This window comes from Prionailurus bengalensis, chromosome B4 (genome assembly GCF_016509475.1).
Source record: "Prionailurus bengalensis isolate Pbe53 chromosome B4, Fcat_Pben_1.1_paternal_pri, whole genome shotgun sequence".
NCBI lineage: Eukaryota > Metazoa > Chordata > Mammalia > Carnivora > Felidae > Prionailurus > Prionailurus bengalensis.
The window spans coordinates 34,948,798-34,969,105 of record NC_057358.1 but is presented as its reverse complement, the minus strand read 5'-3'; the positions used below and the strand labels follow the sequence as shown (position 1 = coordinate 34,969,105).

The following is a 20,308-nucleotide window of genomic DNA, read 5'->3' as shown; positions in this document are numbered from 1 at the left end:
CAAGCCACTGTAGTCAGATTTCTGTAATGAGCAGCTGAACAAAATCCTAAATGATACAGTTCTGCACTTAAAATAGCTCATTTATGACATACACACTGCCAATGCCAGTTTTACAGATGAGAAAATGGAAACCTGGAGAAATGAAGGAAATTGCCCATGGCCATATAGCTAGTGAATGACAGCTAGGATTTGATTCCAGGTCTGTCTGACTCCAAGACCCTTAGTCTTCTCACTTCTGCCATAATCCTCAAAGGAGAAGAAAAAAAGAAAATCATGTTTGGGGGCACCTGGGTGGCTCGGTTGGTTGAGTGTCCGACTTCAGCTCAGCTCACGATCTCACAGTTCATGAGTCTGAGCCCTGTGACTGGCTCTGTGTTGACAGTGTGGAGCCTGATTGGGATTCTCTCTCTGCCCCTCCCCCACTTGTGCATGCATGCACAGTCTCTCTCAAAATAAATCAATAAACTTAAAAAAAAAAGGAAGTAGACATAGGTCATGAGTAATAAGGACTATGGAAAAAATTAAGGAATTAAGAATGCTATTTGTTATAGGAAGTTGAGGGAGTCTTCTTGGGAGGACATATCCACCAGACACTGAACAAGTGATGAGGGGGGAAAGAGATAGAATGAGCCATGTGGACAGTGGAAGTAGGGCAGAGGGAACCATGAGTGCAGAAGCCCCGGGGGCAGGAATGGGTATGATGGATTGGCAAGGGAGCCAGCAGGGCTAGTACAACATGAAGGGGAAAGAACAGCATGTAGAGGCATTTGTGCTGCAGTAAAGAATGTGGGCTTTTCCTCTGAGATGAAAAGTCATGGAGGGTTTTGATCCTAGAAGAGGTCAAACTTAGGATTTTGCTTCTGGGCTACTGAGTGGAAAGCAGTGGGGAGGGAGGAGGAGATGAGGCAGGGAGGCCAGACTGGAGTGTGCCGCAACAACGCAGGCCAGAGGAGCCAACAGTCTGGAGCAGGGAGGCATTGAAGGCTGGAAAATGCTCACACTCTGGGTACATTCTGAAGGCAAAGTTGCAGAATGTGCTGATGGACTGGCCATAGGAGATGAGAGAGAAGACAAGGGTGTCTAAGCCTTCAGCCTACTATCTTCAGTGCTGTGTCTACGGGGCGGGGGCTGCAGCAGGACCCAGAGTAGGACCCAGGCTGCTCACGGTGCTAGGAGTAAGGTCAGACTGCACTCAGCTTTGGACACAGCCAAGCTCTGATACTTCTAGAGTGAGCACAGCTCATCACTCCCTCCTTTGTGAAACATGTTCACTCAGCTTCCTAGACTCTTGTGACTCTATTTCACTGGCCACTCCTTCTCAATCTCCTATGTTTCTTTCCCTCTGAATGACTACCAGGCATCCAAACAAAAGGGTCAGGAAGTCAGTGAGATACAGAGAAGTAAAGAGTATTTTGAGAAGAGGGGAGGGAGTCATCAGCTTTGTGTCACATGCAAATGACTGCTGGAGTAACACAAGGGCAAGAAATGACCAAGGGATTTGGCAACACAGACCATGGAAAGTGAAATTGGATTGCTTGTAGAGGAAGGAATATAAGAAACACATTCTTTCCAGAATCACACAGGATTCTGTGTGATTTGTTCTTTCTGAACAAACCATAAGCAAGATCTTTTTTTTCTGTATCAGAGAAGTTGCCAAGTACATACCAAAGCCTGGGCATAACTAATTCCTAGACAGACTCAGGCTTTGCAGGTCGGGGGTGGGTTGGTGGTGGGAGGGAGAACAGAGGTAGGAAAGCAGAGACATCAGCACCTTATGGGAGCAAAATGGCACCAATCTCTTTGCTTCAAGATCACCCACGTTGCTCACCCACTACTCTTCCCCCACTGGACTTTCTAGTACCTTCCAAGAAGCACTTCACAATAGACAGCATAATGAATTTTTATTATGATTATTTCAATTAAAAAAAATAAGCCCAGAAGTCTCTGGGCAATAAGCTAAAATACAATAAAAAGCAGTATCTTAGTGTTAGCGACATACCTTGCTGGCATGCAGTGACGCAGTAGTAGTAGTGCCTTCAATGCAGGCAAGGCTCTGTAGAAATTTCCACATTATTTCCTACCACTTCCCCTTTTTTCAGAAGTCCCTACTGAAATGAGAGATGAAACTGAGGCACAGAGGTAAAGGAACTAGCCTGAGGTCAGACTGCCAGGAGAATCAGACAGGAACTGAGCCCAGAAAATCCTGACTGTTCCACCCAAAATGCTACCCAGATACAATTCTGTGGCTATTGCCCAGCAGGAGAAGAAAAACAGTGTCTTCTTCTAAGTGACCAGTTAATAACACCCCGTGGGGCGGCAGAAAGTGTCACAGGAAGCAGCCCTGACTTGATGCCCAGCGATCTGGGCCAGAAGCTAGTCAACAGGACTCCCGTAATGTTCCAGGGCCCCTCCTGCCCCCTTGCCTCCAATGCACAGCCCTCACTATAAAATCCAACCCTCCTTGTGGAAAACCAGCTGCACCGCCTCGTTCACATCATTCACGATGTGGGATGCCTCCATGAGCCCCGGGCTGAAGCTGAAGTCCCGGTGCCCATGGAATGGAGCCTCCTCTGCACCCTGGACAGGCTGGGTAGGCTCTGAACCCTTGGGATTGTACACACCAGTGCACACCAGGATAGAGGCGCAGCTCTGCGTTGCTGAGGGTCGTTGCCTCCACAAGCCACCAGCCCCCTGCTTCTCTGCCCCATCATGCTTCACCATCTGCAGGTACTTGTGGAACAGGTTGGCACCGTAGACATCAGACATAGGATTATCACTGGCAGGGGTAGCCATACCAGAAAAGGAAAGAGAAAAAAAAAACCAGTTCAGTGTTACAAGGTAAAGAGAGCGAAGGACAGCTGTGGAACTGGCGTGCATTTGACACAAGGAAACAAGGGAGTGATCAGGTATGGAGGAAGAGCAGGGGGAGTCTTGAAAGGGATGAGAAGCTGGAGCAGCACTTACCCAATAGCATAGAGTTTCCGAATGGGGGCCACCCAGCCCCGCCTCTCCGCCTGCTGCCTGATCAGGTCCTCTGCATACTGGTAAGTGAGGACGCTGGGTTTGCCCATCAGGCCTTCGTATCGCAGCTCTTTGCCCGTCATTTTTCGGTAAATGGTTTCCAGGCACAGCAAAAAGGTGCCATGGCCAAACCTGTCAGAGAAGAGAGCTCAGCAGTTCAGGCCTCCCCTCACAGGCCCTAAGCAGGACCCTATACCTTTCACTCCAGCACCCTGTTGGTGACAGGTAAGTGAACTTATTTCTAGTAAGAATGACATTACCTATTTTTGTGACCTGCTGTTATCTACTAACATTTGTTGAGCACTAGAGATGGCATATCACACTTACCTCTCAGAATAACCCCATGAGAGAGCAGTCATTCTCCTCATTTACAGTGAGAAGACTGAGGCATAAAGATAAAGTAACTTGCCCAACATGGCAGAGCTAGGATTACAACCCAAGCAGTCAAGACTCCACAAACTGAAGTTTAAATTCAGCTTTAAATTTGTGGAGACTACTGGTTGCCATTCTCCCCTTCTTTCTCAGTGTCAATTTGTAGCTTACCATATTGTGACCCGATGTAAAAAGTACTCCCTTGCCTCCACTGCAGCGAGGTGAGCAGCCATGTGAATAAGCTACAGGCAAAGAGTCAATGAAATCAGAAGTGCTGGGCTAAACGATTAGCAAGTGTAAAATTGGGGAGTATAAAATTGTTCCATCCTTCCCCACTCCTTCCTGCTGCCTGGAATGCTGATATGGCAGCTGGAGTTCAGGCAGCCATTTTGGATTATGCTGTGAAGAGCCAAGGATTGCACAGCAGGAAGACAGAGGGAGCCTGTCCCAGATAGGTGGGACTTCCACACAAGCCCTGGACTGCTTACCGCATACTTCTTTAACATGAGAAAGAAAGAAACTTCTATCTTGTTTAAGACACTTTTGTTTTGGGTTTTCATCCCTGGCTGCTAAACCAAATCTTAACAGATACTGTCTAACATATTAAAGTTGTATTTCACAAATCAAAACCACATTGAGATACCACCTCACACCAGTCAGAGTGACTAAAATAACTCAGGAAACAAGAGATGCTGGCAAGGATGTGGAGAAACAAGAACCCTCTTGCACTGTTGATGGGAATGCAAACTGGTGCAGCCACTAGGGAAAAGTGTAAAGGTTCCTCAAAAAATTAAAAATAGAATTCCCTACGACCTAACAATAGCACTACTAGGAATTTATCCAAAGGATACAGGAGTGCTGGTGCATAGGGGCACATGTTACCCCAATGTTTACAACAACACTTTCAACAATACCCAAAGTATGGAAACAGCCCAAAAGTCCATCAACGGATGAATAAAGAAGATGTGGTATATCCATACAATGGAATACTACTTGGCAATGAGAAAGAATGAAATTTTGCCATTTGCAACCACGTGGATGGAACTAGAGGGTATTATGCTAAGTGAAAGAAGTCAGTCAGAGAAAGACAGATATCATATATTTTCACTCATATGTGGAACTTGAGAAAGTTAACAGAACACCATGGGGGAAGGGAAAGGGAAAAAAAAGTTACAGAGGGAGGCAAACCATAAGAGACTCTTAAATACAGAGAACAAACTGAGCGTTGATGGGGGCTGGGAAAATGGGTGATGGGCATTGAGGAAGGCACTTGTTGGGATGAGCACTGGGTGTTGTATGTAAGCAATGAACCATGGGAATCTACCCCCAAAGCCAAGAGCACACTGTACACTCTGTATGTTAGCTAACTTGACAATAAATTATATATTAAAAAAAAAAAAAGAAAATTTAAAAATAATAATTAAAAAACAAACTTGTATTTCAGTGTCATTTATGTGACAAATTTTATTTTCAATTTTTAAATTACTGAATGAAAATTAATCTTGGGGTGCCTGGGTGGTTTAGTCGGTTAAGTGTCCGACTCTTGGTTTCAGCTCAGGTCATTATCTCACAGTTTACAAGTTCAAGCCCTGCGTCGGGCTCTGTACTGACAGTGCAGAACCTGCTTGGGATTCTCTCTCTCCCTCCCTCTCTGCCCCTCCCTTGCACACGCTCTCTTTCAATAAATAAATAAAAACACTTAACAAAAAAAAAGAAAGAAAATCAATCTCAAATTTAGTTTATAAACTGAAATTTGCCCCTGGCTATTCAGTTCCAGCCTACATAACCAAACCCCTCTCACCTAGTGTCAGCACACACTAACTATAGGAAGAATACTTCAGAAAAAATATCTAACCTCAGCATGCAGAAATATACGTTTTATAAAATATTTATTTTGAGAGAGAAAGAGAAAGCACAAGTGGGGGCAGACAGAGAGAGACAGAAAGAGAATCCTAAGCAGGCTCCATGCTCAGCTCAGAGCCCCGATGCAGGGCTTGATCTCATATTGTGAGATCATGAACTAAGACAAAATCAAGAGTTGGATGCTTAACCGACTGAGCCACACAAGTGCCCCTGCAGAAATATATCTTTTAAAGTAACAAGGGAACACTTGTAACACTCATCTCTTTGGAGTTAATGAGTGACATGACTTCAGTCGCATCAAGTGTTGGGCCTGCTCTCCTCTGTTGATGGATCACTCACAGAGTGCACTGGGAATCAGTAAGTAGCAGAGAAAGAAAACTCTAGACTTTGGGCCTGCAGATTAAGAGCAGCCATAGAGTACACAATAGCCATAGCTGCCCTTCCAGGAAGGCCCTCAAGGGCTAGGAAAAGCGCTGCCTAGACCGTTTTTAGCCTCCAAAAAGGACACGCCAGATGAGGTTTAAACAGCTGAGGAGAGAACATGGGCCTGCTCAATATCAATGTGCCTTTGAGAAAGTCACTTACCCACTGGGTCTCAAGCTCTCTGGCCTACACAATCATCAGAATAATTATTGCATACCCTGCCCTACATCTTAAGGGCAGAAAGAAACAACAAAGAACTCGTGCTACAGGGACAATGCAAGGAGCAGCTGTACTGCTGGCCTCAGAAGTCATCCATCATTTGGGCTCCATAGGCAAACACAGCATGTTCTGGAGGAGCCCAGCTGGCTCAGTCGGTGGAGTGCACAACTCTTGGTCTAGGGGTCATGAGCTCAAGCCTCACGTTGGGGATAGCGATTACTTAAAAAAATAAAAAATCTTAAAAAAGGGGTACTTGGGTTGCTCAGTCGGTTAAGTATACGACTTGATTTTGGCTCAGGTCATGATTTCACAGTTCGTGAGTTCAAGCCCCATATCAGGCTCTGGGCTCACAGTGCAGAGCCTGCTAGGGATTCTCTCTCCCTCTCTTTCTCTCCCTCTGAAAATAAAATATATAAACTTAAAAAAAATAAAAATCTTAAAAAAAATAACATGTTCTGTTAAGATTCTGGAGGGCAAAGATCATGCGTTAAAGATCATCTCAACATATCTTCAATGTTCTGTAAGCTATACTTTTCATTTAATAATTAGAAGTGACCCGTTGAAAATCCTCCCAGAAGATTAAGTTTCTGTGACAAATATGGGTTCTGCTCAGGCAGGGGTCTGACCGCCCAGAGTACTGACCACCCAGATGGTAGGAAACTGTCAGAAGGACCACCCAGGCAACAGATGGCAGTGGCCACCACAGTCAAACCCAGAGACTCTGTGTCCTCACCTGGGCATCCTGGCTTCAGCCATCCAAAGGAGATCCATGTTGCTGGCCAGGACAGGAAGATGGGGATAGGGGGCTGTTGCCAGACCAGTCCCAGGGTTCCCATTGCTGAGAAGGACATCCATGATCAGCTGCAGGCTGGTCTCCCAGCGGATTGGCTCCCCAAGGAGGAGTACCCCTTTAAAGAGTAAAGGCATGGAGGTGAGGGTTGCAGGGCACTCTGCCTGCCCTCTGTGGCTGGCAGGAGGAAGGCCCTTAGAAGGCCAGCTGATGCCAGCTGGCACCACCCAACCACAAGCTCTTCCTCCACAGTATACACCCCTGCAAGGCCACAGTTCCCAGAACCAGCCTTCAAAGAGCCACTCACCCATTCACAAAGGTGAACAAAGCCCAGGACCCAGGAAGGCACTTCCTAAGGGCTCCCACTTTCACTTGTATTCGCCAGTACTTCACAGAAGAGGTGAAAACAAAGAAAACCAGCAGCCAAGTCTCAAGCCTGCTTCCTCCGATGGACTAATGCTCTCCTGACCACCTCACTCACAAGTACCTGGCAAAGGGCTCATCTTCCTCAGCCACTTCTCTCTGAGCCCCAGAAGCCTGTAAACCTAACAGCTAGGACAGGGGGATCCAGAGTGACACAGACCTGCATTCCAAGTCCCTGTTAATTTTCCTTTGTGAATGTGGGCAAGTTATTTACCTTCTCTAAGCCTCGGCCTTCCCAAGTATGTAATAACAATACCTACTATTGTTTAGGATAAAAATGATGTAATAAAGCACTTAACCCATGCTGGACACACAGCACTTAGCAAATGGTAGCTGCCAATATAAGCTACAAGGCCAGTGACTGAACAAAACCGGTGGTCTCAAGGGGGAAGTACTGCCCCCTAGGGAGGTGTTCTAGAAACTGGAGGGTGTATTTTATTTTTTATGTTTATTTATTATTTTTGAGAGAGAGAGAGAGAGAGAGAGAGAGAGAGAGCAAGCGAGTGGGGGAAGAGCAGAGAGAGAGGGAGACGCAGAACCCAAAGCAGGCTCCAGGCTCTGAGCTGTCAGCACAGAGCCCAACACGGGGCTCAAACCCACGAACTGTGAGATCATGACCTGAGCAGAAGTTGGTTTCTTAACTGACTAGGTCACCCAGACACCCCTGGAGGATGTATTTTAATTGTAATGATCATGGCAAGGGATCATGGGAGGGGGCCAAGAATGCTAGATGCTCAGGACACTCCTACTAAACAATCAAAAACTTGCCCCTATTAACATTTGAGTGTTCCATCTGACATTCACAAAGGTGAAAAACCTATTTATAATTAATTGAGCTTAAGCCCTAATTTAATTCTACATGTAAACATAAAGTATTTTTTGGTAGAGTTTTCATACACACTCATTTTCCAAAAATGCAACTATCATGTAAGTCAAGAAAAGACTGCACTTTATCTTTCCAAAACTTTACCAATAGCTGTTCCCTATTTTGGAAAATCACTTCACCAATGACAATGCTGCCCCTAATTTCTGAGTCACAAATAAAACACACCTATATCACACCTATCACACTTATATCAGGCTGCATTTGTAGCTGTAACATTCATGGTGATTCCATGTTTTGTATTATTATTTCACTACTTTATTATGTCTTCTTGAATAATCATTTACATGTTGAAGTACATATTACCTTACTAAAAAATGTTTGTTTTATCTCTCCCTCTTACAATTAGGGCTTTAGGGGCAGCTAGGTGGTTCAGTGAGTTAAGTGTCTGACTTTGGTTCAGGTCATGATCTCATGGTTCGTGGTCTCAAGCCACGCATTGGGCTCTGCACTGATGGTGCGGAGCCTGCTTGGGATTCTCTCTCTCTTCCTCTCTCTGCCCCTCCCCAACTCACGCACTCTCTCTCAAAATACATACATACATACATACATACATACATAAATAGGGCTTATGTTGAACTAGTTAATTTTTAATATACAGTATTATTCAGTACGTATTCAATTAATATACAGTATCAGTGAACTTCACTGCAGAGTAGTAAAGAGGACATTATGGTATTTTTGTTATACAAGGGAGAACTGGGTTTAATGGAGCTGTGAAACGCTGGTTTAGATAACCTCTGGGGGCCTTTCCATGCTAAGATTTTCTACACTTACAATTTTTCTGGAATACTAAGGCAAGTGACACGGGGAAGGAAAGATTAAAAACAAATGTCTCAGAGGTAGTAAGTGGCAGATCTGAGACTAGAACCCAGATGACCTGACATCCAATGCCCCTAGCAACCCTACCAGTCTGTAGGCACAGAGCGGCACTAGGACAGCCTGGAGGGCCAAAAGGAGAAGCACCCAGAGCCACGCCTATCCATCCCAGCAGAGGACCTCATTACCTTCAATGGCAGGGAAGTCGTTCCTTAGAAGGGGCTGCCAAGAGACAAAGAATAGGCCCATTAATGCCACAGTCGCAGTCCACTACCAGACAGCCACACAACCAGTTTCAAGGGGTAGCAGGAGGAAAGACACACTTTAGACAGATCAAAGACCACCCCCAGGCCTAGTCCAAGCCAAGGAGAAGCCAGATAGGACTGAGGAAGAAAATTTACAAAGAAAAGTAAAGAGAGAAAGAGCAGGGCTACCACAGAACAGTCTGAGGGAACCCACATATGAAAGTCTCCCAGGAGGAAGGGCTAGTCAGCTGTCCTTCTTCAGGACAGGAGGTAAGTTATAAGCCAAGCAAGAGTCTAGAATCAGGTAGCTCAAATGAAGGTAAGCCTATGGAGAAAAGGGAGGCCATCAGGGCATGATGGACCATTTCTCTCAACATGAGATGAGGAGGCAGGAGTCTTCAGTTTACCAATCTCCTGGAGTCCGTTCCTTTTCTAGACTATTAGTCCTGGCACTACTACTAACCAGCTATGTGACCTGTGGCAGGTCCCTTCCTCTGCAAGGGGCTCAGTCTCTGAGCTGCTCTAAGATCTGTTCCAACTCTGACATTCGAGTTCTCCACATAATTTGCATGGTCCTAGAAGAAAGCCTTCAAAGGCAATGAAGTGCTCTATTCAATCAGAAAGTTCCAGAGAAAGGACTAAGGCTACATAAACAAAAGTTAAGCTTGTTTGTTTATAACTACATTTTTCCATATTTTGACAGTGGTTTGACTTAAACTGTAGGCCATATGACATAGAGTTCACATGAGGAAGGGGGGCCAAAGGCCATCAAGGGCGGGCAATTATACTCTAAAAGATCAACGAGAGGCTCCGTAACTAGTGATCAGAAGAGATAACAAGTCAAACCAGTGGTTCAAATAAGAGCCAAACCCACAAGGAATATGGACATACTCAGAGTTGCTGGTTACTTTTAAAAGCAAGCTGTTTCTCATAAGGACAACTTTCCACAGCAAGCTTCAGTATAAAGTAGCAGCAATGATTAATTTCACAAAGGTTAATGATTCTCCCAAGCAACACTCAAAAAGCCAGTTGGTAAAATATAAAACTCCTCACTGGAAATGCTAAGGCTTTGAAAGGGATTCTCAGCTAATTACAAACGATGTAGAAAGGAAAGCCCTTAGGAGCCAGTTGCTCTTCTGGGCCATCCTTGTGTATCTGGGGAACAAAATCCTTGGCCAGATATGCCTCTCCAAGATGGATAAGATGAAGTTCTTAGTGGGAGGGGTTGCAAGGCTGGTAAGAAGAACCCATGTGGGGAATAAGAGGACAAAACTAAACACAAGACACCCAGGAGCATGCTCATTATTACCGTGGTCTTTGGCCGCCGCTGGAGATCCACCATGTCAAGCACAGGAAAGGCCATTCGCAGCTCATCCACAGTAACCACATTCTCAAAGCCCAGTCTACAGCAAGATTAGGAAAGCAAAGCTGGACACTTCTGGGAGATGCCTCTAAGGTGAGGGGAACCAACACAGTCCCAACCAAACTAGTCCACCCAATCCCCAGACAGGAGTAAACCAGTGAGAGCCCAGACACAGCCCCGCAAGGCCCATGGCAATCCTGGAGGACAAGCCATGACTGCACAGGCAGAGCATGTATGCACACCATCACTGAATGCATCGGTGGTCACTGGGCACACTCCGGTGCCAGGTCCTATGCTGGGCACTACCAGGGCACAGAAGCACACAAGAATCTCTGGCCTCAAGCTCACTACATGCCCAGGGCCCATTTAAACCAGCACTCGGTGAACAGTGCTGCCACATGTGTTGAGTTCAAAAGAGGAGACTCCTCAACAGGCTGGTAGCTGAACAGAGTCTAGAGAAGTCAGACGTGAGCTAACTCTTGAGGAGAAGCCAGATTCAGATAGTTTGGGGAGGCCACGAAGAGTGGAATGCCAGTGCCAACCAACCTCACCTCTCCAAGACCTGCCTCCATTTTCTTGCCCTCAATTCCCACTTAAAATCTTAACTGGGCATGGTTTCAGATTACTTTCAAAATGAATCTCTCAAAAATGCTTCCATTAGATCACCCTAACAGCAACAACACCTGCAATGACTCTCCTGCCCACATAAGTAAGTTTGCTGGCCTCTTGCCCAAGACACCACTCTTCCTCTTCTCATTCCCCACCCTGTCCCAATCCAATCTCCTGCTTTGGGGATCCATGTCTTCCCTGCTCTCTTCAGCATCCTTACCTCCTTCCCCGCATGGAAAACCATAACCATCTCCCGTGGCACAGCCACATCCCTCCATAAAGCCACCAGTCATTCCCACTCCCAGATCCTCCCTTCCCAACACCTGTGACTCTCAGAACCTGTACTGCACTCCTTGGTCTTCAATCATGTATCATCTTAAACACTCCTGCATCCTTTCTGGGTGTGCTACTCCTACCTCCTCAAGCATGAACCTTTTGAGGAAGACACAGCCCCATGTGCTTCTCTTGGTCTCCCTGCCCCTGCAGAGCACACAGCACAGGGCTGGTACAGAGGAAGTGCTCAACACAGGTTCACAAAATGAGCAAATGAATAAGCTGCTTGAGTACAGGGACCAAGTCTTCTGCCTCTTGAGTGTACACACACCCAAAAGGTTCACTGTAGATATTAGTTGATAAGTTGATTGAGCACCCCAAAGAACAACGCTAGAGCAGTCGTTCCCAAACCTAATTAGTTTTCTCTTTTAACATACAGATTGCTGATTTTTAATCTCAGACCTAGTAAACCAAGAATCTATATATATTTTTTTTAAGTTTATTTATTTTTGAGAGAAAGAAAGCATGAGCAGGGGAGGGGCAGAGAGAGAGAGGGAAGGGAGACGCAGAATCGGAGAAGCAGGCTCCAGGCTCTGAGCTGTCAGCATACAGCCTGATGCGGGGCTTGAACCCATAAACTGTGAGATCATGACCTGAGCCAAAATCAGGCACTTAACCAAGTGAGCCACCCAAGTGCCCCCAAGAACCTGTATTTTAAGCTAGATTCCAATTCAGGAAGATTCCAATTCAGTGGGCTGGCTTTTGGAAACTATCAGGAATCAGGACCGGCCATACCTGGGAGCCATCTTCCCTCCTTCCAGAGCCTACCACATATCCCATAAGCTCTGGCACCATGCAGTCAGAACACCTCACTATGGTCCCCCCTCAGCCATGGAAGGAAAACTCCAGTCCTGTCCTCTCCTCTTCAGCCAGAGCAAGAATCACCAAAAGGATACACTCGGGCATTTTCCACCAGGGGCCCCTGCCCAGACACCAGCATCCGCTTGTTGTGATATTGGGAGAAGAGCTTCATGGGGCTGTGAGAGAGAATGACTTGGTCTGGCTCCACCTGTACAGACAGCCAAAGACAGAGGACAGCAGAGGTGACACAACAGTTGAAAATAATGGGGAGATAGGTGGCTTCTTTCACTTAGAAAGGAAAAAAATCTGTGCAGAAAAAAGGTGGGGGCAGCCTTTTCTGGCACCCGGACACTTCTAGACACTACCCAAACAGGTGTGAAAAGAACCTACTTTGGCTCTTGCCACAAAAAACAAACAAGCAGGAAATGCCATTAGTCGTGGGTTCTGACCACTCACCAAACCTGTTCTCAGTTCCTCCAACTGGAGACCACAGGGTTTATGTGCATGTTCTTTGTCATTGTCACAGAAATATGCCTCTGACTTTGACTTTCTGTTTTCAGTTCTACTTAAAGACTTAACTTTTTAACATTTATATAATACAAACTCCAACAATGCAGCCAATATTCACAATGTTTTTGGAACCCTCTCTGGAAGGCACAGAAGGGAACCAGTTGTACTCTTTTGCTCTGCATTCACCCCCAAGCAATGTTGAACCCAGTCAATCAGCCACTTTATTTATTCTTTTGGTTCCAAAGGGCTGTTTCCAAAAACTAAATCCACCCTTAACAAAGAAGGATGTGTCAATGTTGATATACCAAGTGGAGCTCCAAATGGGCAAAAAGGGACTGCTTTTGGGGGACAGTGTTCATTCAGTTGTGTACAACTTATTTATGAGAAACAAGAGTGCCACCTGGTATACAGAGATTTAGGAAAATGTGACCCTTGCTTTCCAGGGGCTGACAATCCAAAACAGACAATCCTGGTGCCTAGAAAAGAAATGGATATAAAGACAGCAGACTGAAACTATCTAATCCATGGGCAGGATTTTTGTGCTCAACGCATAATGATATATAAAAAAATGCCCATGCTGATGAGGCTCTACTCATGAGTCTAAGCTTGAACTTCAAGTTATTTTCTAGTACTGACCCAACTGGCCATGCCCGAGGGCTATGCAACACTGCCCGAACCCAGGAAAGGCAGCTTAGAGTTGGAAGGGGGGTGCCACCAGAACCACGTCTTTGGGCTTCCATGTCTCCACCTGCCTCACCTTGAACCCCAGCAGGGCTGACAGCTCCTGGGCTTTGCTCTGTTGTAAGATGTTCCCAGCATTCGTGACAAAGACCACGGGCACCCGCAGCTGCCCATGAGAGTTCACCAGCCTACGGAATGCTTCCAGAGCAGCAGGGATCACTCTGTGACCCCGCACCAGCACTCCATCGATGTCCAACAGGAACCCAAAAGTGGGCGCGCTCTGCACAGTGGAAAGAGAATCACCACAGCGTGAGTCAAGAGGCAAAGGGGAAGAAGGAAAAGACCCTTACAAAGTGGTGTGCCTCATTATCCCCAGGTCACCTAGAGCTTTGAATAGAAAATGAGGACATGGAGGGCGCCTGGGTGGCTCAATCGGTTAAGCATCTGACTTCAGCTCAGGTCATAATCTTGTGGTTTGTGAGTTCGAGCCCTGCGTCGGGCTCTGTGCTGACAGCTCACGGAGCTGCTTCAGATTCTGTGTCTCACTCTCTCTGCCCCTTGCCTGCTCATGCTCTGTCTCTATCAAAAATAAATAAACATTAAAAAAAAAAAAAAAGAAAAAGAAAATGAGGACATGGGATTTCTGATAAGGCAAATCCATCTATAAAAATGAATTAGTCCCTTGTCATGTATTTTTAAGGATATAAGTATTTGGTTAAAACTATCTTTACATAATTAACATAAAAGAATTTTTAAGTGGAAAATACAGAAATTCAAAAACATTCCAGCACTTTAACATAACCAATCTCATCTCTTTGTTTTCTCCCATCCAAGTACTAACCAGGCCTGACCCTGCTTAGCTTCTGATTTCAGATGAGATTGGGTGTGTTCAGGGTGGTAAGACCATAGACTCTTCTTTTTCTATTCTTATGCTTATCACATAGCTACAAGAACACTTTATATGTTCGATTTTACATCCTGTTCTTCTTGCTTGACATTCAAATATTTTTATCTGTTACAACAGCCTTCATAATCATCTTTTATAATTTTATTACAACACACACGAAGTTAAAAAAAAAATTCAATTGCTATAGATGATATAAAAAATTTCTCAAGTTTCTTGTCTCCTTCCACTTAGTGTTGTTTCCTATCTTGTATGTTTCCAGGAACTTTTTATAAATCTATAGTAATAACTTCTTATCTGTTAACTAACACAATGGCATTATATTTTATTTTCTTTTCCTTCTGACCTTTTTTTTTAGATACCTTTTGGTATCTCTTATTTATCTTTCCATATCAATATACATAGTTCTATCTCCTAAACATCATTTCTAGCTACATAATTCTCAGTGAATACTCTACTAACATTATATTTCCCCCTATTTTGGATACTTACGTTTTCCTACATTTTTGCTACTATGAATAATGTTATAAAGAACTTCTTCATGATTACTGGTTTTTCCTTAAGCTAGATTCATAAAAGTAGGAGTAATAAGTCAAGAGTGCAGGGGCACCTGGGTGGCCCAGTTGGTTAAGTGTCTGACTCTTGATTTCAGCTCAGGTCATGATCTCGCAGTCTGTGGGATCAAGCCCCACGCTGGGGCATGGAGCCTACTTGGGATCCTCTCTCTCTCTGCCTCTCCCCTGCTTGTGTTCTCTCTCTCAAAATAAATGAATACACTTAAAAAAAAAAAAAGTCAAGAATGCAAACATTTTGGGACTCCTGGGTGGCTCAGTCAATTGAGTGACTGACTTTGGCTCAGGTCATAATCTCACAGTTCATGAGTTCAAGCCCCCACATCAGGCTTCTTGTCAGTACAGAGCTTGCTTCAGATCCTCTGTCCCCATCTCTGTCCCCTCCCCCCTCTAAAAAATAAATAAACATTTAAAAATAAAATAAAATCATCTTAAAAAAAAAAAAGAGTACAAACATTTTAATGATGTGTAACCTATTGACAAACGTTTTCTAAAAACATGTATCAGGGCACCTGGATGGCTCAGTTGGTTAAGCATCCAACTTCAACCCAGGTCATGATCTCTCATGGTTCATGAGTTTGAGCCCCACACTGGGCTCTGCACTGACAGCTTAGAGTCTGGAGCCTGCTTTGGATTCTCTGTCTCCTTCTCTCTCTCTGCCCCTCCCCTGCTTGTGCGCTCACTCACATGCGCTCTCTCATTCTCTCTCAAAAATAAATACTAAAATAAAAATGGGGCACCTGGGTGGCTCAGTCGGTTCAGCATCGGCCTTCAGCTCAAGTCATGATATCACACACAGTTCATGGGTTCAAGTCCCGCATCAGGCTCTCCTTGCTTCGGATCCTCTATGTCCCCCTCTCTCTGCCCCTCCCTTGCTCATTCTCTTTCTCTCTCTCTCTCTCTCTCTCTCTCTCTCTCTCAAAATAAATAAAGCTTAAAGTAAAAAAATAAAAACGTGTCAACTTACACGGCCACTGGTAATGCACTTTATGCTTGCGGATAATAATTTTCATATGTATCAAAGAGTTTGTTAATTATCAAAGGTCCTGTTAATTTAAAAGTTTAAAAATAATGGTATCTCTCTCAATATTTCTTGGAACTTATAAAGTTGAACATTGTCCTTTTTAAGTTTATTTATTTTTTTTTAAGTAATCTCTACACCTAACATGGGGCTACAACACACAACCCTGAGATAAAGAGTCACATGCTCCTCCTACTGAGCCAATCAGGCACTCTGAACGTTGTCCTTTTTTTAAAAAAAATCATTCTTTGGATGCCTGGCTGGCTCAGTTGGTGGAGCATGTGACTCTTGACCTTCGGATCATGACTCCAAGCCCCACATTGAGGAAAGAGATTACTTAAATTAAAAAAAATTGTTTAGGGGCGCCTGGGTGGCGCAGTCAGTTAAGCGTCCGACTTCAGCCAGGTCACGATCTCGCGGTCTGTGAGTTCGAGCCCCGCGTCGAGCTCTGGGCTGATGGCTCGGAGCCTGGAGCCTGTTTCCAATTCTGTGTCTCCCTCTCTCTCTGCCCCTCCCCCGTTCATGCTCTGTCTCTCTCTGTCCCAAAAATAAATAAACGTTGAAAAAAAAAAATTGTTTAGGGGGCGCCTGGGTGGCTCAGTCAGTTAAGTGTCCAACTCTCAATTTCGGCACAGGTCATGATCTCAAAGTCGTGGGATCAAGCCCTGCAGAGGGCTCTGCACTGACAGCGCGGAGCCTGCTTGGGATTCTCCCTCTCCCTCTCGCTCTGCCCCTTCCTCCCTCTCTCTCTCTCTCTCAAAAATAAACATTAAAATAAAAGGATAGGATATTAAGTTATATTAAGGAATTACTAATGTTGTTAGGTATGACAGCATTGTAGTTATGTTTAAATGTCATTTTCTTAGACGTACACACAGAAGAATCTGAGGGTAAAGTGATAAGAAATCAGCAATTCATTTTAAAATCTTACAGCTGGAAAAAACAAAAAATAAAAGCTTAACACTGGAAAAAAAGAGAGGGAGGAACATAAATAAAGCAAGTCATTAACTGCTAAAGTCATTAACTGTCATTAACTGCTAAATCTGGGAGATGGTTATATGGGTTCATATTACTGGTTTTGGATTTTTGAAAACTTACATAGTTAAAAAAAAATAAAATGTCTCATTTGTGCTGATGGCTACAAAATTTAACCATACATAGTTTTAATGCCCATATCCTAAATAGCCACAAAAGTTGCTCTCTTAGAAATAAGAATCCACAGACCCTGCTACCGAAAACCTTTTTCAGGACAATTTAGCAATGTCTTTAAGGCTCCCTCATCTCTAACTATATAAATGAGTAATCATACACCTCCAACCCTTAGATGAATGTATACAGAGAAACCAAGCACTCAGAAACAAGAAAGTGAAGGTAGAATTGTAACAAATGTGCCACATTAACACCCAGATATTAGTAACACAGGAAACTGGGGGAAGGGGGAATATATATAGGATTCCTCTACAGTTTCTGTTCAATTTTTCTGTAAACCTAAAACTTTTCTAAAAAATAGTTTATTAAGTTCTTTAAACGAAGTTATCTATATAGAAAGAGACCTTCTCCTTTCTTTTTTTTTTTTTTTCATTTTTTTTTTCATTTTTCTTTTCATTCTCTTCTGTATCTGTGTTCTGAGTTTTCTTCTGCTATCACTTGTTTTGTTATCTTTTGTTTTTAACTAGTCCTGGGTATTAGGCCAAATCCTAAAGTTCTTATCTGTGGCACTGATAAAATGTATGGTTTAGGTTTGGGTTTTATTTTTAATGTTTATTTTTGAGAGAGAGACAGACAGACAGACAGACAGAGAAAGGGGAGGGGCATGGAATCCTGAATCTGAGCTGTCAGAAAACTCACCGGCCGCAAGATCATGACCTAAGCCGAAGTCAAGACACTTAACCAACTGAGCTACCCAGGTGCCCCAAAATGTGTGGTTTTAAGATTAGTTTGAAGTGAAGGGACTACTAAGATGTTCCTTTGTATTTTTGCTTCTAACCTGGAATTGGTTTGGTATGTTTTCAACAACAGCATTAGAACTGTCTACTTTACTGTCTACTCCAATCACTTCCACATTTAAGAGAACTTACTATCTGCCAGTCATTGTGCAAAGTACCCTACATATACCAGAGAAAATACCCTACAGATATTCTTACAAAAACACTGCATGGTAAGTAATATCCTCAATACATAGATGGAGAAATTGAACCTTAGGAAGCTAAGTAATTTGCCTTAAGTCATTTAGTAAACAGTACAGGCAGGATTCAATTCTAAAGCTAGTACTCTGAAATGCTGACGCTACATGCCTTTCTTCCCTTTTTCTACTCTATCAGAAAGTCACTTGGAAATATCACCTGCAAAGACGCTAGAGTCAATACAATCGTTATAAGACAAAAAGTCCTTTTACCAAAATAGTCTCATTCCATGCTTCCAGCATGGCCACTTTTAGCTCTGTGGCACTAGTCAAGTCACTTAACTTCTTTGAATCTTAGCTGCTCCATATGCAAAAATGAGAACAGTGATAACATAGCTGTTAGGAGCTAGGACTCTGGCACCATACTGCCCTGGATTCCGGATTCTACCACTTACCAGCTGTACACCCTTGGGAAAGTTGCTTAACCTCTCTGTGCTTCAGTCCCTCCATCTGTAAAATGGAATAACAGTACTTACCTCATAGAGTTGTCATAAAAATTGTATATATTAGTAATTGTGAAGTGTGTGGCACAAAGTGCTGTTTTTAAAAATAAGTATTTAAAATTATCAAAGGGTTACCGTGAAAGCACTACATAAATGTATAATATTATCATCATTACACACAGAAATTGTGATTTTAGAAAACGAAGTGATCCTCTTAAAAAAAAAAAAGACAAATGGCCCAGGGGGAAGTGAGGGTGACAGATCTGACTACCTGCCTTATTAGGGTCCTGGCACAGTTGTCCACCAGATGTTTGACCTTACAAAGAAAAGTACTTAAAAACTTGACTCCAAGCTTCAGCTTCCTTACTACAGGGCTATATCTACCTCCAAAGTTGTGGAATTATCACTTAAGCACCGGGACAAATTGGGGACCTTGCACCAGTTCTCTTCCTCTAGCCCCTCAGAGCTTCCCCTACATTCTGCATGTAACAGAGGCTCATTATAAGCACGGCCCACAAGCGAATGGAACCAAAGTAAAAAAGTCGCACAAAACCCACATTTATCTCTGGGCTGTCCGTTTATATAGGCGCGGATCCCAGAGAGGAGTCTATCGCGAGTCCCCGAATCTCTTTCAAATGTAGCTGAAATATCAAAACCGAAAGATTCTCAACCTGAAAAATCACAGAGGAAATGCAAGAATCACACTCTGACCAGGAAAACAGAAACACAGAAATTGCGGAGTAACTTTGGAGACGAAAGCAGCGAACGGCCAAGAAACAATCCTGGTGCGCGTTTTGGGTTTGTTTTGTTCATTCTCTAGCTGGAGTAACTTTTCTTTCAGGCCGAAGGCCCTGACTGAGGGGGAGGCGGGACGCGCCAGGGGCACTCGTGCTCTGGGAAAGAACGAAGCGCACCGAGGTCAGTGGCCTAGTAAAAGCCATTTCCCAGGAGGCCGGGGATGCCGGAGTGGCCCGGCCCCTCCCTCCCTCCCGGCGGCTCCGGCCCCATCCCCAGCCCTGAGGACCTGCTCGGTGGGAACCTGGACTTTCTCACCTGTGCGGAGTCCGCGGCGTAACCTCTTCTGGGGGAGCGGCCCCGGAGCCCCGCCGCCGCGCGCGCTGCCCCCCACCAAAGCCCCGGCACCGCACCGACCGCCGCCAGGCTGCGGAGCACAGCCATCCGGCCGCCCGTCGCGCGCACGTGCAGACAGTCGCCACGGCCCGCGGCCGTCCCCGCCCACGTCCCCGCTGCGCAGCCAATCAGCGGCCGGGGAGCTCTCGGGCCGATCGGTGCCCGAGACATCTCGGGAGTTGTAGTCTCGTGTCCGTGTCTGGAAGCCCGGTGAGGCGCGAGCCAGTTGGGGCTAGAGGTGTGACTGAGTTCTGAGTCAAGCTGGGCACGGAGTTGAGCACGAGCGGGGCGGGGCAGGCCAGGGGCAGCTGCAGGAACAGGGGCCGGGACTCAACCAGGTGCAGAAAGTTCTTGCCCGGCGGGCCGTGGTGGGGGTTCTGTTGGAGCGAAGAGGCGCAGGCCAAGTCTGGCCCTTAGTAGACGGACACTTGGGGTGACAGGCCTATGTACCTGCGGACTTCCTGGAACATGCGTTTCAGACTGAAGTCCCAGCTCCCTCAACCTTCGGTGACTTTATGAGAGAAAAGAAACTGTGTGGAGGGAATCAATCCTTATTTGCAAGGGGGAGGGAGAGGCGAAGTTTTCTTTTGATGTTCAAGTTCCCTGAACACCAATCAAGGAATTCTTGTAGGATACCAATTATTCATTCTTGTAGTCTTTCAGTAAATATTCGCTATGGTCCTCCTTCCTGCCCGGCTGT

The 20,308-nt window shown here is 44.9% G+C and overlaps 1 protein-coding gene across 1 annotated transcript; it reads right to left on the bottom strand.

Annotated features, from left to right (window-relative positions):
* Positions 1–1,884: 1,884 nt before the first annotated feature.
* HDHD5 (haloacid dehalogenase like hydrolase domain containing 5) lies at positions 1,885–19,794 on the bottom strand. Its single transcript, XM_043564760.1, has 8 exons — positions 19,531–19,794; positions 13,432–13,635; positions 12,260–12,372; positions 10,368–10,461; positions 9,002–9,035; positions 6,632–6,806; positions 2,965–3,153; positions 1,885–2,776 (listed from the first exon to the last, which is right to left on the bottom strand). Exons 1-8 carry the CDS (start codon positions 19,777–19,779, stop codon positions 2,443–2,445), a joined length of 1,392 nt encoding a protein of 463 aa, XP_043420695.1. The 5' UTR covers positions 19,780–19,794; the 3' UTR covers positions 1,885–2,442.
* Positions 19,795–20,308: the final 514 nt, after the last annotated feature.